Here is an 18,089-nt window from a genome sequence, read left to right on the forward strand (position 1 = left end):
TAGCTCGGATTGGTCAGATTCTGAAACCGCTTAACTCGGTGAAATTTTTCCATCTCGACCTATTTTTCTACGACCGTCACCCGTGATCAAGCGTAGGTAGTGTTTACGTGCGGGTCGGGTCAAGTTACGCCACGAAGGGTGAGCGAATCTCCGAGAGAGCGCAGCGCAGTGCGAGAGATAAGGAATCAAAAGCACTCGATAACAACACAAAAGATGAGGACAGGGGAGAATTGGTTATCTGATACCGCGTGTTTATCTTATCGCGCGTGTGAAAACACGCATGCATAATTAAGCGATTTCACGCATCGATGAGTTGACAGGTCCAGTCGGCACCAGCCCCTCCCCCCCTACCATCTTGCATTGCCGTTCTCCGCTCCCCCCCAGGAATCTTCCGCAGGGTTTTTCGAGGATTTTAGCGAGTATTGTTACGTTGCATTTTCAGTGCAACGACCCGCCGTAGCGCCCGGGCGCATCACCGCACGGCACCCCAACAAACGAATAATCCGATGACTTCATGATGCCCTGACACTTTCAACACGCAATTTCAAGTGCATCTCAAGAAATTTTACTATTTAGTACCATTTTCTTCGAACAAATGGCTCTCCAAAACACTCCTATAAGTCACTCTACACGCACGTTTGTGTTTGTCCAATTTAGGGCGCGAAATTTGAAAAAGCGCGGCAGGAAAAGTGGCAGTTCGCGTAAGTCGGTAACCCGCTTAACTCGGTAAGTTTCCTCGGTCCCGATGGAAACCGAGTTATTGAGGTTTCACTGTACCATCAATTTTTACAGATTTCTGGAGTATTTTTACAAATTTTTCCTCTTTTTATTAGGTACCTCTGTTTTGTAAATCTTTACTTATGCATAAAAGAAAAAAAGTAAGTTTCACCAAAGTTTCAATGAGCTTTTTATCATTGCTTGTAGGAGGATTCAGGTGTCCTTTATCATTTGAAGTTATCGGTTTCTAACAAAGAAGGTGTGATTAAAACCTGCAAGGTGAAAGTCCTAGAGCAGCCCTGGATTTCTGATGAACCATCCGTGACTGATGCGCGTTGTGAAGTTAAACCATTAACTAGGAGAAAGGTAGGTGTAACGGAGAATTAATCAAAATATCGTCCTTTCTAAGGGTGATTCCATGGTAACAGGAAAAATGTTGATGCCACACAGTATTGGTCTCTATAACCTCGACAACGTCATTTTAATTCCGAGATAACTTAGAAGAAATATATTTCGGGATGTTGTGAAACCAGTTAACTTCTCTGAGGTAGCTGAAAAATGTTTTCAATATTTTTTGTTTTAATCATTTTTTGCAACATTTTAATCGCTTAATACTATCAACACCTTTCTGAGCTGTAAGCTGAATGAATGCAGGAAGGTATTGTGCAAAAAAGAACAAAATGGCAATTCTGCACCACATGTTTAATGCAAAAAACCCGTTTTTAATAGTAGCATTGCAATGAATCTAAGATTGGTGCATTCGTCAAGTGTATGGTTTTCAATTTTTATTATTCCTGAGCTGTGTTCAGACTTTAGCTCCGGTAACATCGTAAGAGAGAATTGCCGCCTATTTAATAATCATTCGACTCGCTGTATATGTAGTTGTTTTTAAAGCAAACGATGTTAGTGATGCTCTCACAGTGTTCTTTAAAAAAGTGACTGGGAAGTTAACATTCTAGTGCTCCAAGTATAAGTTTGAATTCCTCAATTGTTGTTGGACTCAGAATAATCTAGCTTCTTGTGACTTGCATTCATGCTGCTGAATGAAAAACATTTCTTTGAAAGTTGTGCTCCTTTCAAATGCAACTTTTCTCTTCATCCCTGATTATACAATATTAGGCGATAATTTTTGAGAATCTAAGTTTAAAAGAAAACATTGCTCCCTCCAAGCGTAGAAAATTCTTAAGTCCAAGAAATGTTTGAAGTTGAAAAGACTTGGATTATAATTTCCAGAATAGAAAAGAATAGTTACTACAGGAAATATCTCCAAAATACTGTTTATTATAATATTTTTTTTTTATCCTTCGATCAATTTTTACATGAACTTTTGGTCACAGAACCATCATATTTTTCAACTGAACAAAGTGTAATAGCCTGTTATCTCCTCCTCAGATATCCCTAGCCATCTTATCGCCTCTTGTGGCAGGTAGACTGGAGCCTAGAGATCAATGAGTACCCAGGTAGGTATATAGAATATTTAAAAAAGTAGAAGATAAAAAAATTAAGACTGCAGTAAAATTAGAACGTAGTGCCATTTTCTATTCAACTTTAACAGTTTCTGAGAATAAATTATTCAGAAAAAAAAAGATCGTGGTCTTTTTGTGGCACATCCTCTCAAAATACTCGTTTAGTCTCTTATTTGATTTTGCCTTATTTTGGAGTTAAAATTATGTTTAACTTTAAATATTTTGTAAGTACCTTATGAAAGGACACATTTGTGATGTATTTTATCAAAAAAAGTATTGCCAGGTAATTGAAATCTTCAATTTCAAGAATTTTTCCATAGATAAGTGAATTCTCTTTTATTGTTATTAGAATACTATTTTGCATTTCGTGATAAATTTTTTGTTCTCATTTTTTCTAAATAAGATAAAAAGCTTAAAATATTTTTGTTAAACATTGCTCATTATGCATGTTTGAACATGACAAATTGAATTTGAAGTTTATTACACACTCCTTCAAGATATATTACCTTTTAGATAATTAAAAAAAAAACTCATTGTACAAATTTCGTAAAAAGCATTTATAACATATTTATTTTAAACATATTTTTTTAAATAAAAACTTTTTTTACTCTACACAGGCTCTAAGATCATTTATTTAAATTTTATCTTCCGATTTTTTTTTTCAAAACTAATATTTTCAATTCTTGATCAAGAAACGAACAGCGTTTTATAATACAAAAAGGAAGCTCTCTACACATTGAATGAACATAGATTGAAGTTTTCTTTCCAATTACATAGATTTTTTAATTTTGATGGCTCAAAATTCCTGTTACCGTGAAATCATCCTTAATATCGTCAGTTTAGAGCTGTTTCATGCAGTAATCTTGTGCCAGTTTAGACACCCCCCCCCACCCTTATTAATTAGTTGTAGTTACAGTCCATGTGTATGACTGTTCAAACATCTAGATTGGCACAAGGAGAAAGTCTCCATCACTACTATTTTTCTTCCCTGATCTTTGCAAAAACTCCATCGCAAAAAGTAGTTTTCATCATCCATTTCCTCTTTTTTTTCACGTTTTTCAAATGTGAGGACACTGACGGACTTTACGTTTTTTCATAATTACTTTCTCGAAATACTGCCTTTTAACATACTTTAAACTCAAAAGCTGAAGCTTAAAAATCCGAGAAGAACAAGTAAGCAGTAATATGTGTAGCAATTTAATCGACTGGGACGATAGGACTGAAGTGTAGTGGATTCAACTGCATGAAATAGTATTATAATCCGCATAGAAAACGCAATGAATTGCTATGAAAACTTTTACATCAATTCTTCAGACTGATACCAACAGCTTTCATGTCTGTAAATTCAATTATTTCACTCGTTCAAAGAACGGCAATCCTCTGGAAAAGCTCCACTCATAAATCAGGTTGTTTTCGTCACAGAAAAAGTTTTGAAACACCGAAAAAGCCTAGATTTTGAAAGGTTCGTAGGGAAATGTAGAAAAATTTGAACGTACAGAAATTCAAGATTTTTATAAATACTTCAAGAAAAAGAGCCATGGAAGTATCCAATTTTTACATGCAATTAATCCTTGTATGTCTCTGCGTAATCTTGGTTGGATTCTGAATATTTCAGTTTACCACTCTAGAATTCCCAGATTCCTTTTTCCAAATCCAAATTTTTTAATATTTTGCCTAAATATGTCGTTACTGGAGTTCAAAATTCACATATGATCAGGAAAACGAATGAAAAAGCAAGGATTTTGAATGAGACCATATCAGTAGATACCTTGTAAATTGTATCATGTTCTACAGTCAGTGAGTCATTCAAAATGTTCTTTTCTTTTAATAAATTGAAGTCTGTGATGAGCTAAACAAGTGCAAAAATACCTTGATTATTCGCTCATCGCTTATCCATTACTCCAAGTATCCAACACAACATTTTTTTAAGTTTTCCTCGTTTTTCTACACCTGTTCCATGAGGTTTTAAGTGTGTTCATACAAAACATTATTTACCAGCCGGTGTTTTCGCCTGATACCGTATCAGTATGACACATGAACTCTGCCTCAATTCATCAAATAATCAAGGAATCATTGTAAAAAAAAAAATCGTAATTTTTAGGAAAATGAATTCAAAATTTCAAGTTTCAAGAGATTATTCGGAGCTAAAAATCGAGTCTTTCTATCAATGTTTTTGCAAAGTTTATTTTGAAACAAGTTTTATTGAAAATCACCAATGTCCCAATTTCTTTTTTTTTAAATTGCCATGTTTGCCCCCTTTTGTGACCAGAGGCTTTAATAATTATGTTACAATCAAGCTGTAGGAAAATTTTTGTGAGATTTGCCATTGTCAATCTCAGTAGGCATAATCGAGGCATAATTCTTGCACTAATTTTGGTTTTATAATGGAGTGGAACACTTCAATACTTCAAAATTGACGTTAAGAACAGACGTTAATAATGTTAATATCTTGCTAAGAAATTGCATCAAGAAATTGGCATTGCACAGATCATTTGCTACAAAGAATGTCGATGAGCAAAACTATTGTGTTAAATCCAAACTAGCCGAAGGTATATCTTCAAATTAACCTAAGCACGTATACATTTAACAGAAGAATTCCCCAAGGGAAATTTTTCCTAATGGAAATCTTATTTTTCCGGGGGAAAAAGTGAAAACTGTACACTGTTCACTTCATTTTGCTTGGTTCTTCTTTTAGTCCTGCCGCCCCACAAATTCTTCTGTTACCAAGTGAATATCCAGAAGAAAATTATTTGGCTGATTATACCATCCATCTTACTCTGGTATACATATATGACGAGCTAGTCAGTCTTGCCGCCAGTTGTAACCAAATCACAAAATGGTTATTCATTGTTTTCCACCTTGGACATGTTGGAGGAGGACAACATTTTTGAAAATCTGCATCAGGATTTTGAGATAACCACTTTCTTGTTTTAATTTTGCTTCATTAATGGCAGCGTCCCTCTCAAAACTGGGCAGGTATCGTCTCACCCGTGAACGTAAACGATGAAGCTGTGCAGCATTATGCTCGTTTTGCTCTTTCAACCCTCGCAAAACTACCGGAGTCAGGTGATGATGTTCGATTGGTGGAAATACTGAAAGCGCACAGGCAGGTTAGTTATTTGTTTAATTTTTCAAGAAAAAAAGAAGGATTTTAGAATCATCATTTCCAAAAGGAACTATTAGACATGCAAATCCTATGCACATAGTTCCTGTTGATTTAATTCATTTGCATATATTTCTGTTCGGTATTATTGTGTTCATTTCACTCAAAATTTTCATAGATTTTTACCTAATGAATGTGATGTATCAAATACCAATTTGACCGAAATTGGACTTGGGGATGAATCAACGCAAGTGAGACAGGACTATAATTTGCAATTACGAACCACAACTTCCGACTCAGTTTAGAAACAATGTTTGTACCATTAGTTTCCCTGTGCATATAGGTGTTGTTACGGATGACCCTGAAATTGTAGTTCCTAATTTTAAAATGAAGTCCAATCCGCCGTCTCAGAATATCATTACTAGGCATATTTTTTCATTATCTATACTATAAGCTCTCAAGCCTCCTAATTTTGCGAAACTGGTAACGCTTAGTTCCAGCGTTCTACAAAGCCGATCTTTATGATTTTTGCGGCTATCGACTGGCAATTGTCTCTAGATAAGCCAACTCTTTTCAGATTTTCAAAATATGGCCTAGGTTTTTTTATATTAAGTGGTAAAGTTGCGAATTCTCCCATTTAAACAATGTAAATTTATATTTTTTGTCATAGTTCGTTTGAGCGTTCTACCGGGCCGATTTCCAAGTTTTTTGCGGTAATCGACGGGTAATTGGCCCTAGATGAGCCCGCTCTATTCAGATTTTGGAAATAGGACCCAGGTTTTTTTACAATCACGTTATAAAAGTGAGTGAATTTTCAGAATGCTCCGAGACTGCTACCGCTATGCGCGGGAGGATGCGCAGTGGTCGAGGAGGTTGCGCAGTAGCTGGGTAGCCTGCGCATCAGCTCTACACTTATCTACTCAAGATTCGCCCCGACTTCCTCAAGACGAGCGGTAGCCGAGTCGTCAAAGACGTCGAATGCGTCCACTTAAAATATGGTGTGGGTTCGATCCCCGTTACCCGAAATTCTTAATTATTACCTGATTATCAATGTTCGTTGTTTTACTGCAATATTTCATCAAGTAGTCATTCCAAAACGCGTCCTTTAGACTTCAAAAAAAAAAAAAAAAAAATTTGTTTCTTTATTCATCAAAACCAAAAATTATTTCATTCTAAAAGTAAAGTATACCTCATTTCGTAATTTTTTAGGGGAAAAATAAAACTAACACCGATAGGAGGGTAAAAATAGGGGCGGCCATTGATGGCGCGGAGCGCCTTCAGGGGGTTGGGCCGCGTAGCGGCCAGGGGGCGTAGCCCCCTAGTTAAATCTATTTTTCCACAACACACAAGGTTGAAAAATAGTATCAAATAGAAGGATTTTGTAAATTCAGGGCTGCTCACAAGCTGCTTCCATTTGACGCAGTTCGTTCCTTCCCGGGTAAAGTATTTAGTGGGATTAAATGTTTTAGTTGAATGCTTTATCGTTATTTTTAGAATATCTGATGGTGCGGACAGAACTAAGATGAACTCATTTGACAGTGCTGTCTTAGTATTTTATTTTTAGTGGTTGCGTTTTGTCTTTTTAGGTGGTTGCTGGATGGTTATACACGCTAAAACTACGAATAGCAGACTCAAAAACAGATTCCAGAATCTGCGATGTGAAAGTCTGGGTTCAACATTCCGTCATAGATGATATCAAAGAGGTTGACGCTTCCTGTGAGGATAAACCGTCTAGAAGGAGCAAGGTATGTCAAAAGTTTTTTTTTCAGTCAGTGAAAATTTACTATTCAAAAAAGATAGAAATAGGAAATTCTTGAAAATTATAGTACCTCTGTTTGTGTCATACTAAATCAGCCGAAGAGCTGGTATGCATGAGTGTCCATGAAGAAAAGGACCTTTTTGGTAAAAAAATCAGAATTTAAAGAAATTATTAACCGTAGGCCAAGCTTTGTAAAATAATACTTTGTCACTCTCTGGTAAATCAATTGCCACGAATAATTAGGATTCTTGATAATTATTAATAAGTGGTTTTACTTGTTCATTTTTGCATCAAAGTCTTGAAAATTAAATTATATTTTCTAAATTTTCTTATATTTATTATAATTTTGATTTTTCAGCGATTCATTGGTGGTATTAAAGAATTGAAACCAGACCATGACGATGCATTGAAGTACGCCATGTTTTCGGTTCCCTTCCTGGGTCCTTCTTTTGGCTCCGAAGAGCGACTGAAATTGATTGAGGTGGTTAAAGCGTATTCTCAAGTGAGTGAAATAATTTTTTTCATGTGAGGACATGGCTGTTTTTTGTTCTTTTGTATTTTGACCTAAAGCCAAGGACAAAAATGATTTGTTCAAACTTGATGAACTTGAGTTATACAAAAAGAAATGACTGCACCGTGAATGAAAATTGTTAGTTTAATTATGAAATATTTTAAAATTAAGGATAATTCATTGGGAAACGAAGAGAAGCTCTGCTACTTTTTAAGAAATAAAGTGATTAATTTTGAAAAAAAGATCAACTGGATTTCTCCCTTTCTCTGCTTAACTAAGTTTTGATTAGAAACCAATCCCAGTAGTGGATACAACCAAAAAGGATTCAAAACTTAGAATACGTATGATATGTAAACAACGAATATGCAAGGGAGATCACAGGTAGAAGATTTCCCTGAAAAAATCTTTCAAGATGGCTTGGAGAGAAAGCATTCTAATAATCTCACACTGTGTGTGTGTGAGAAATTTTGTCCTCACAAGATTTTTAACACAAGATCATGCATAAGTATTTACGAAAACTTACTCTATCATAATCATACATCTTAATATTAATAATATGTCATCTTTAGATAAGGGGAACATTGGGAGGGGAGGGGGTTGGTGCTTGAATTTTATAAATGGGCTTTTCTTCGGTATATTTTAGTCACGTAACTTGAACATTTTTCTGACTTTTAATTCATAATCATGAAATCCTTTGCCAAAGGAGGTGGTTTCTGGAAAACTGTATCATTTAAAGCTTAAAGTTGGCACTTCCACTGAGGACTCCAAAATCTGCACCACGAAAGTTTGGGTACGACCATGGCTGCATCCAACGGAGCAACTAACTGATGCTATGTGTGAAAACAAACTCGAATTACAGAAAAAAGAAAACAAGGTATATTCGTTTCTGATTTGACGCAACTTCAATGCCTTTGCCCAGCCTAATTTTCCCTCCTCTTTATTTTTTTGACAGAAAACTTAACTCTATAGGTAATGTCTTAAAACTTTCTGTGCGTTTACATTTGATTATAAAGAATACACTCACACAATTTCAATTTTCTTTGTTGCTTAGTTTTCTATTTGAATAATGATACATCAGAGAAAATGAAGCAACGTTGAACGTAGTTAGGTCAACTCGGTCTATTCGTCCAATTGATTCAAAGAGAAGAATAATGTCTATCAACACCACATAGTCTTGTCTAATAAATCAGGCAACGTTTAACGTAGGTAGTCAGGTCAACTCTGGTTTATTCATCTAATTGATTCAAAGAGAGGAATAATGTCTATCAACACCACATAGTTTTGTAAATACCTTGAATGACTTGACACACCATGGCAGATAGAGTAACATTTGAGAGTGAATTTTTAAACAAGCTCGCCAAACTTTTTTCCTAGAAACTGTAAACACTATTATGTAGATTGTCAGAAAACAGCAAGTATTCCCACTTAAAGTTGGTTTGCGTTTCTCTAGCATTCATATTTTTCCAGAACAATCAGAGAACTGAATCAGAAATTCACCCTAATGGCATAAGTGGTAAATCTCTGTAAAAAGAACTCCAATATTGGCTTTACATAAATTAAAGCATACTTTGAGAATGGAATGGACTCACAAGAAACAAAGCTTACATTGAACTAAATTAGTTCGTAAGTACAACAGAAGATTTCTGGACGTAAAAACGCAACTTCACATTTTTCATTTTTATCGTATACTCAAGTTTTCTGCCTCACCCATGTTATACTCTCCTATCTCTGAATTTCAGCGTTCAGTAGGGTCCATTAAGTCACTATCCAAAAATACAGAGGACTTGCTTAAGGCAGCTGAAAACATCCCTCAAAAGAAACTGAAAGGAGTAAATGCTCTTGAATCCTACAAGCAGGTAATCTGATTTCTATTCTGATGTGAGGCATAAACCTGGTAAAATTTCCAAAAAATGTAACTCAGATTAGGTCAGTGCACTGCCGTACGGAAGAACGCTGTTTAAGCATTGAGACATTGCCAAACTTCTTCTGATAAAAAACAGGTTTGCGAGGAAACTTGCGGATATTTCTCTCCCAATTTTTCAGAAAGTTTATCTTGCAATTTAATCTACAGTATCTGAAAATCTCAATGAAAAATATACATACATTTCTTCAAAAATGAATGTTTTATAAACAGAAATTTGGCAACATTTGTATGTTCATACCGCGTTCTTCCTTAGCACAGCAGTGCTGATTGTCTGACATTATTTTGTTTTCTCTAAAAAATTTCCAACCTGTGTTTTTTTCTCGGAATTTTGTCTGATTCCTTTGCCTTACCAATAATATTCGGCATTCATCAATACTTGTGTTATCTATGTAACTTCACCAGCAATAAGTTTTTCAGCACCTAACTACTGTTGCCCCGCTTGGCTGTGTGGTTTTCATAGGAGTTGAAGCTATACTTCATAGCTGCCCAAAAATAATGCTGTTTGCATGATACCAATATCAAAATAACTTTATCTCATGTATCTTTGGGGATAAACTACCCAAGTGATCTCTTTTAACAAGGTGCTGCCATAAACCTGTTGAGAGGTTTAAATAAATATACTCTAATATTGTTTGTGATTACTTTTCTTTGGAATGAAGCAACTTCTCAGGAATTTTGTAGTCTTCATTTTTCATTTTCAGCACCTTGAAAGTAACCTACCGACCAACTTGCAACAAACCTATCGTGAAGAAGTAAACACGGACAACGAAAAAGTTCAAGAGATTGCAAGGTTTTCCCTCCGAACCTTAGAAAAGCTATCTGAATCTAATGAACCATTAGAACTTTTAGAGGTCATCAAAGCTCGGAAACAGGTAATATCCAGCATCATGTATAGTCAGTCATCAAGTTATATTTAGTTCAAGTCGTATTTAGTCGTTTTTCGTGCTTAGTCATTTTAGTATATATAGTCATTTATAGTATTTTTTTTTTTTTTATTTTCAACTGCCCCTGGGAAAAGAGATCCCAAATCTTAGATGCAATTTTCTAGGGGAGCGTTTCCGGTCTATGAACAAGAATTGCATGTAAAGCACTTCATAGATTAAAGATAAAGACGTTGACATGACATCATAGTCATAGTGTCTGTTTCTATGAAAACAGAAATACTAATTACATTGTTACGTTGCTTGTTACATCACATCGTTGATCATTGTGAAGTCGATTTAAAAAAATGGTATTCAAGCCTCTACCAAAAAATTATCTCCAGTGTTTAAAAAAAAGCCTTGAACGGTTCAGTACATCATTGTGCTTATAGAGGGTCTTAATATACATACTAATGCTTCAGTTTTCACAATTATCAGTCCCAGACATGGCAGATTAATCTCAAGTAGCTTCCTCAGAATATTACATTTTTTGTAATCACAAACTTGAGACCATCATCATTTGGTTTGTTTTGGCCTTTTTTGGCATTTTTTGTGTGACAAAGCATTGGATCCTGTGAGAATGAAAATACATACCATTTTGGAATCTTAAAAATGCCCAAATTTTATTAAATTAGTCCAATTTCCATGAGAGCTTTTGGAGATGACACGTCTACGTCAATTTGAGTAAAAAAGTAATTGCCCTTTGGCACCAAGAAGATTTTTCTTAGACCAAATTCTTCACCTACTGCGCAGTTTTTTGTCTCTTCAACTTTTTAATTTTTTCCAGTTTTCGTGTTATCATGCTCACTGATTCATTTGTAAAACTCTCTTCCATGGCCTGCTATCAATGATTCAATCCTTATGAGATTCATCTAAACACTATTTGATACTAGATGGACGTAGGAAAAAGCGAAAATTACAAAAAAACCGCAAGAAAAATATTATCAACACTCAAATCTACTTCTGTTCCATTTTATATTAACTGGATATTGTCCTTTTAAATATTTTTTGCTTTGTATCCATTCCTAAATTTATATTCTCCCCCCCCCCTCCAGCTTGCTGATGGGCTCATCTATGATCTGCAATTGAGAGTTGGAAATTCTACTGGTATTCAAATTTGTAATGCCAAAGTTCTGGTGCCAAAACTGTCCAAGGATGCGAAAGTGATGAAAGCACTATGTGAGAACATATCGTGTCCAGCAAGGGATAAAGTAAGTGATTGTAATGTTCTGAACTCAATTTTTCTTTTCTTTAGTTTTGTTTTTATATTATCAGTATTTCTAAAAGCACAACGCTGAAGTGTAGACTAAATCCAAAGCTATCGCTTGTCACAAGTGAATATTTGACAATAACCTGTAGCATCTACAAACCCTCCCAAGATTCATTCTCTCTGTCTTCTTAGTGATTTTATCATTTATTGCTTTTAGCGCTCGCAAAACATGCTTGTCTGTGGCCGAGTTGCTGTCGACAAAGATGAGCCCAAAATTCAAAAGTATGCTCAGAACTCAGTGGCATCTCTTCAGGACTTGATTGGTGCCCCTTACCAATTATCAGAAGTCATTGATGCTCGCATTGAGGTTGGTTTTTTTCCCTTTAGCTGTAGTGTAAAGTGGAGTCCTTATCCTCTGTCGCAAAGTATTCCATCTTGCAAATCGAACACTAATGTGTAGGTATCTCAGGTTGTGATGTTATAAGTCTCCACCCATGTTTCATTTTTTCAAAATGAAACGAGCCAACAGTTTCTATTGAAATCGTTTGTGATTTTTCGTCACTTATTTTAAAAAATCACACCAAATTACTAAGAAATATATTGATTCGTTTGCCTCGAAGAAAGGAACTCATAGGTGGAGTTTTCTAAACATGGCAATTCAACACTTCCCTCATGAAAGAACATAACTTTGTTTCTATGTTGCCAGCAAATTTTAATTTTTACTGTAAAATCATGGGCGTTTTTAACTGAAAATTTCACTGATATTTCATTTGTTCCCATGCAAGAATCAGAAAACTTTCAGACAAAAATTGCTCTGGTACACACTTGAAAAAAAATTGAATTTTTATAGTCAATTTTACAACCTTGGAATGGAGGTACATTCCTTCGTCTAGAAAACTACGAATTACGATGCGCAATTTTCACATTTAGTCATTGAAGCACTCTATGAACTTTTGATCTCTCGTGTTAAGAGGCTAAGAATACAATCGGCAAATATTTTTTTTAACCATGGTGTTTTTTGTGATGGTTTTTGGAGAAAAGGAATAGTAGAGGGGTCTGTAAGGTTAGGAAAGAAAAAGATTCCTCTCGTTGTCAACCAAAGCACTCATTGCAGTATGTCCTTAATTCAATTGTACCTCTAGATAATCATTTAAAATCTTTTTTTTTCTTCTTGCAGGTTGATCAAGGTCTTCTCTATTTATTAACATTGGAGCTGACACCCATCAAATGCGCTCAAATAGACTGCTCGCTTGATGCAAAAATCTGTTATGTGAAGCTGTTGGTCAAGGAATCGGTCAAGAGCGAAAAGATCACTGACGCAGCCTGTAAAGACAAAGATGCTCCTAAATTTAAGGTAAAGTAACAATTTCACAGCAATCAAAGGTTCCATCAAGGTGTTTTTTTTCTTTCAAGGAGATGGACAATAGACCATTGGATAGGGTGAGAATTAAAACACAACTCGATAAAATTTTGATCAGAAAAAATTGGGAATTTCCAAAATTTACTAATCTGTGAAAATTTGCATTTTTTGGATGGTCTCTTTGGTTGAAGCTGTTACAATAAACTTTCTTTCAGTAGAATAGTTATAGGACTTTTGGTCCAATTTGTTTTTGTCCATAAACTTTTCCGTCCCATTTATATTGTCCACGGTATTTCGTCTTTGTAATCTTGTTCAAGTGAAATTCGTCCCAGTAGATAATAATCAGTACCACGTTCTCGTTTATCCAGCGTTTCAGATCAGTTTTGTAGTCCAGTGAGGTCAAAAACTTCGGTCCAAAATTAAGGTCAAACACGGAGGAAGAGAGAAACGTGCATTTGTCGGAGGCAAATAGTCAAATGAGGCATTTTATCGAATACCGAGGCAGCTACTCAAATTTTCAATGTTTACGAGGTTTTTTATGTTTTCACAAATACCTCTTTTTAATTTTCAATATTCAAGACAAAAAATCCGTTTAAGTACAAACTGTCATGTTATTTCCCGTTGAAAAATACTCCTCATAATTCTGCAACCGCCCAAATTGTGAAAACTCTTTATTTTACGAAATGCTGCATGTTCTGAGATAAATCTGCATTCAAGGACTAGAAAAAACGTATTTATAAACGTATGGAACGAGATTTTAAAGGGAATTCATTTCAGAGGATTAATTTGTCTACAGTAAGCAAAATAATCAGGATTTCAGTCTAATTGTAAGTAAGAATATTTAACTTTTTGCCTAGGCATTTAACAAAATGCCTGATTTGATTATTTGCTTTTGACACATATCAGATGTATAAGAACCTTTCAGATCAACTCAGTCTTGGTCTTCTTTGTCTGAGTGTGGTGGATCTGCACATGGCGTATGCAGCTTGAGGTGGTAAGCGCAGACTCAAAGGAACTTCTTAGCTGAGTCTGTGTCCTCGTAATGATTGTAATTTCTGATGATGTTGCCAACTTTGCCAATTTAGAGGTATTCATAGCTACAAAATAAATTGATGCTCATCAACATGTGTTTGATACATTATGTGTAATTACTCACAATCTCCCTCCACGTGGTTCTTAAGTGGACATATTACCTCACTGGACAGTGAAAACGTAACCTGAAAACGCTGGACAAACAACAATGAGAGACCAACTATCACTAGGACTTGGACGAGATTTCGAGGGTAAAAAACTGTGGACAAAATACATAGGACGAAAAAATTCACGGACAAAAGAAATTGGCCCAAAGGAACACCTGTACATTTACACAGTTCCCGTAAATCTTACCGGAAAAAATCAGCATATTTCGAAGCACAATCGAATTATTTTGTCATGAAATATGCAGAAATGAGTTTAAGTTTTTCAAAAAAAAATGTTTTGAAATAAGGGAAATCCGACTATCTTGGTCTTGTGATGGTCAATGTCTAAAACTTGAATTGCCACAGTCAAACTAAAAAGGCATTTTCATTTTAACCTCTCACTTTCTCTTTACATCGGGGTTAATCATCAATAAACTATTTCATCAAAAATCGAATTATAATCAGGAATTCTATTTGTAATTGTTATTTCTTTATTCCTTTCCTTCATTGTCATTCTTTAATTTCTTGTTTTCCATTCGTTTGTTTCGCAGCGTTCCATAAATTACATAACCGACCCTAGTCACACACCAATGGATAAACACCAAGTTATCCACCAAAATAGAGTGCAAGAAGTAGCAAACTTTGCTGTAACATCGATTGCTACACTAACATCCGAAAACAAACTGGTGCTTCAGAAAATATTGGAAGCGCATGTCTTAGTAAGTGATAGTTCGCTATATTCTAACATTCTTCTTAACTTTGGCTTTCCCAGATCTTTTAAATTTTTGACAAAAACTTAGTCACAACCTGGAACAAAATGTAACCATCTTTGGGTAACTCAAAATTGAATTATTGGTTATTAGTAGAGGTGTGCTCTACAAATATTTTGGCACAAAGAAATTAGCACTATGGACGTATGATAGTTTGAACCAATGTATTGAAACAATGCAGTTTTGAGAGGAAACCATGTATCAATAGTGAAACTGCAAGAACGCTTGTCTCGGTTTTGGACGTTGCAGACTTACCGCCATACTTGATTTTTTAGTGGAAAAACACTCAATGTTATTTCTTGAAAACCTCCCAGATTTTCCATCGCTACGTGAAGAATAATCTACTGAAATTTCAAACAATAGCATTGGTTTGTTTGCTTTTAATAAGGTAAAATAGATGTGAAGATTTTGAAACACCACGAACGAGATAAACTTTCCTGCAGCTTCACTGTTCACACATGAGCTCAAGCCGCTATTTTTACAGACAGTATAGAATTTTCAGATCAAAGCTCAATTTCATGCACTTTACCTATGCAAAAATGAGTTAAATCGTTGCACTTTATTCTTCAGGATTATAGAGAGCAATTCTGATAAAATATTCAAAAATTGATTTGACAAAATCCAAAAAATCCTGAAAAGTTTGCCCTCTAGACACTAAAATTCCTTGCAACTTGTAATACTTAATTAGTCTCATTGAGATCTGACATCTGTCCAAGAGCTGCTTTTAAAATGTAGTCATCATTTCGTTTTCTATTTTGTTTAACTCTTAAGTAACTTAATCGGCAGCTTTTTTTTCTCTTCGTTTTTAAACTCTCCGAATTATTACAATGCTATATTTTTGCACTGCGAATTTCTAATAAGTGCTCGTCAGAAAAGCTCCCTTTACTCTTGCAGTGGGATGGTTAGCGCTCATTGAGTTTTTAAATGCTTCTCAAGGTTTCTCCAGGTATTTAAGAACCAAGTATGGATGAAGTTGTTTTTTTTAAACTTTTTGAAATCAGGTTTTCAAGAATATATTTTAAAGTTCCTTCAGTAGTATACTTCAAAGAGAGTAAAGATAAAACCTGTTTAGATAATCAGTCTATATTTGCCAGGTAAAAAAAGTTGCACAATCTCAGCGACATTGGAATGCTCTTGGTGCCTTTTTGCAAACTGCAATCCAATTTTCCTTATGTCGTTCTTTCAGATGGTGTCAGGTCAGTTGTACAGACTTAAACTAGAAATCGGGAAGTTAAATCCAAACTCGAACTGCTCCCAACCATCCAATGAAACCGAATGCGGAGAGGTAACAGAACCAAGAATTTGCGACGTGGAAGTTTGGGTCCAAGACTGGATTCACAGCTCCAGATTGATGGATGCACACTGCAACGGCACCGCTTTGATCGATCGGGAAAAGCGCTCTCTGGGAATATTGGTCAGTGGGAAGGGGCAAACCAACGTTGATGTTGAAAAAGTCCAAAATTATGCTCCCGCATCCCTAGCCAAGCTGGATAGCCTCAGTCAATCGGAGTACAAAACCGGTCTTCACAAAGTTGTCGATGCACACGTCCAGGTTTAGGTCCATCAATTAACTCTAAATTACTGCTGATACAGGGTTATTCAAAGGTCCTGCACCTTCGGCCATGAGGGGGGTGGCCATTTGAAACTTTTGAGTTGCCCCCCACCCTCGTCTCCCCGAGGGGATCAAAAACTGGGAAGTACCTAAAAAAGCTTCCTCCTCGATATGAGGAAAAACGTCTTTAACCGCAAGTCGATATCATAATTAGAAGTAAAGTTATGGCCAGTGGTGCGTGACTTTTGAATAACCCTGCATAAGAAAAAACGCTGTATGAGCATTCGAGAGTTGCCGAATTTCCTTCAATAAGATATTTATTTCCAAGGAGATTTATGAATAGTTTTGCTCTTGAACTTCTCAGATAACAGAGATATAATTGCAAGTAAAAGTCTATTGAAAGTTGGAGGTAAAATACTCACAAATCTCCTCGAAAATTCATATTTTAACAGAGGAAATTTGGCAATGTTTGAAGGTTTATATAGCGTTTTTCCTTAGCATGGCAGATTAGCATATTTATTGCACAATAGGTTGTCCAAAATTTGAACCACCCAAGAAAATGTCTTTGGAGCGATATGCCTCTTTGCCGTTTTCCTGCAGTCCCCGGTGCCCCTACAATTGCAAAAACATCATTTCAAGACATATTTTCGATAATAATTCTGCAGGGAAAGTTTGATCAGGGCCTGTTCAACGATAAAAGCTGCTTTATATGTCACTCTGAGCTGTTGGTATCGTCGCTCCTTTGACGTAAGGGCGTATCTTGATCTCTGTATAAGGACATGCTCTCCGGAGCTCATGTGGAAATGGAGATACGCCCTTACGTCAGATGAGTGACGGTATGATTTAATGTCAGCTCATCGACTAATATTCTCCAGCCAAAGTCAGTGAGATGTGGGGAGAACCTCTGAACATCTGTAGAAAGTGTGATCGTGTGGAGAAGGGGTGTTCTACCGTGTTTCTTAAAACTGATCATGCAAGCTTGAATCTCTATGAAATTGATTTAGGATTCAAACCATATGCTAATTGAAAAATAAACCAGGGGAGGGGGGGGCGGTTGTCACCTGCAAAGACACCCCCGTCGCAGACTTCCTGTCATACTTTATTTTTGAAACGGAAAACTACTCAACGGCAATTCTTTAAAACTGCATTAATTTTTCTTCTCTGTGCAAAGAAAATTCTGCAAAAACTTCAAGGAATGATGTAAATTTGTTCTCCTTTAGAAAATTACATAGAGGCGGAAATTTTCAGACACAGTAAATGAGTTATGTGATCGCCAACTTACACTGTCGATAAGCTTTTTAACATAGTAATAGGTCACTAAACCATGAACGAATTTTGACTTGCGATTACATTTTTCCAAGGGTATTGACTCGTAGAACTTGATGCGCACATTATAAACGCTAAAAAGTAATTCGGAAAGTGAGATATATGTAGTTCTAAGAGTGCAAATTTGGAACGTCCCGGTTTTGCACCGAAACGAATGATATCATCCAACACTAATCAGATCAATTTAAAAAATAAGCAAAATTTGCACAATATTAGAATAATTTTAGATATCTTCAAATTTTTATCTCTTATAATTTTCATAGCTCTCTGCTAAAAACTGAACTGTTTCTCTA

At 35.7% G+C, this 18,089-nt stretch overlaps 1 protein-coding gene across 2 annotated transcripts in view; it reads left to right on the forward strand.

The window, feature by feature from the left end:
- Nucleotides 1-18,089, forward strand: part of LOC109033080 (uncharacterized) — a 56,693-nt gene that overhangs the window by 27,348 nt on the left and 11,256 nt on the right. The window contains exons 15-26 of one of the 2 annotated variants that reach the window (XM_072304335.1): nucleotides 925-1,083; nucleotides 5,138-5,293; nucleotides 6,873-7,031; nucleotides 7,404-7,547; nucleotides 8,260-8,430; nucleotides 9,296-9,412; nucleotides 10,182-10,352; nucleotides 11,456-11,611; nucleotides 11,828-11,977; nucleotides 12,788-12,964; nucleotides 14,700-14,867; nucleotides 16,105-16,470. In XM_072304335.1, the coding sequence (XP_072160436.1) occupies nucleotides 925-1,083; nucleotides 5,138-5,293; nucleotides 6,873-7,031; nucleotides 7,404-7,547; nucleotides 8,260-8,430; nucleotides 9,296-9,412; nucleotides 10,182-10,352; nucleotides 11,456-11,611; nucleotides 11,828-11,977; nucleotides 12,788-12,964; nucleotides 14,700-14,867; nucleotides 16,105-16,470 (2,094 nt within the window). Of the gene's footprint in view, nucleotides 1-924; nucleotides 1,084-5,137; nucleotides 5,294-6,872; nucleotides 7,032-7,403; nucleotides 7,548-8,259; nucleotides 8,431-9,295; nucleotides 9,413-10,181; nucleotides 10,353-11,455; nucleotides 11,612-11,827; nucleotides 11,978-12,787; nucleotides 12,965-14,699; nucleotides 14,868-16,104; nucleotides 16,477-18,089 lie in introns of both variants that reach the window. The other variant, XM_072304336.1, reaches the window with a different exon arrangement.

The sequence above is a fragment of the Bemisia tabaci genome, chromosome 9 (genome assembly GCF_918797505.1).
Source record: "Bemisia tabaci chromosome 9, PGI_BMITA_v3".
NCBI classification, from domain to species: domain Eukaryota; kingdom Metazoa; phylum Arthropoda; class Insecta; order Hemiptera; family Aleyrodidae; genus Bemisia; species Bemisia tabaci.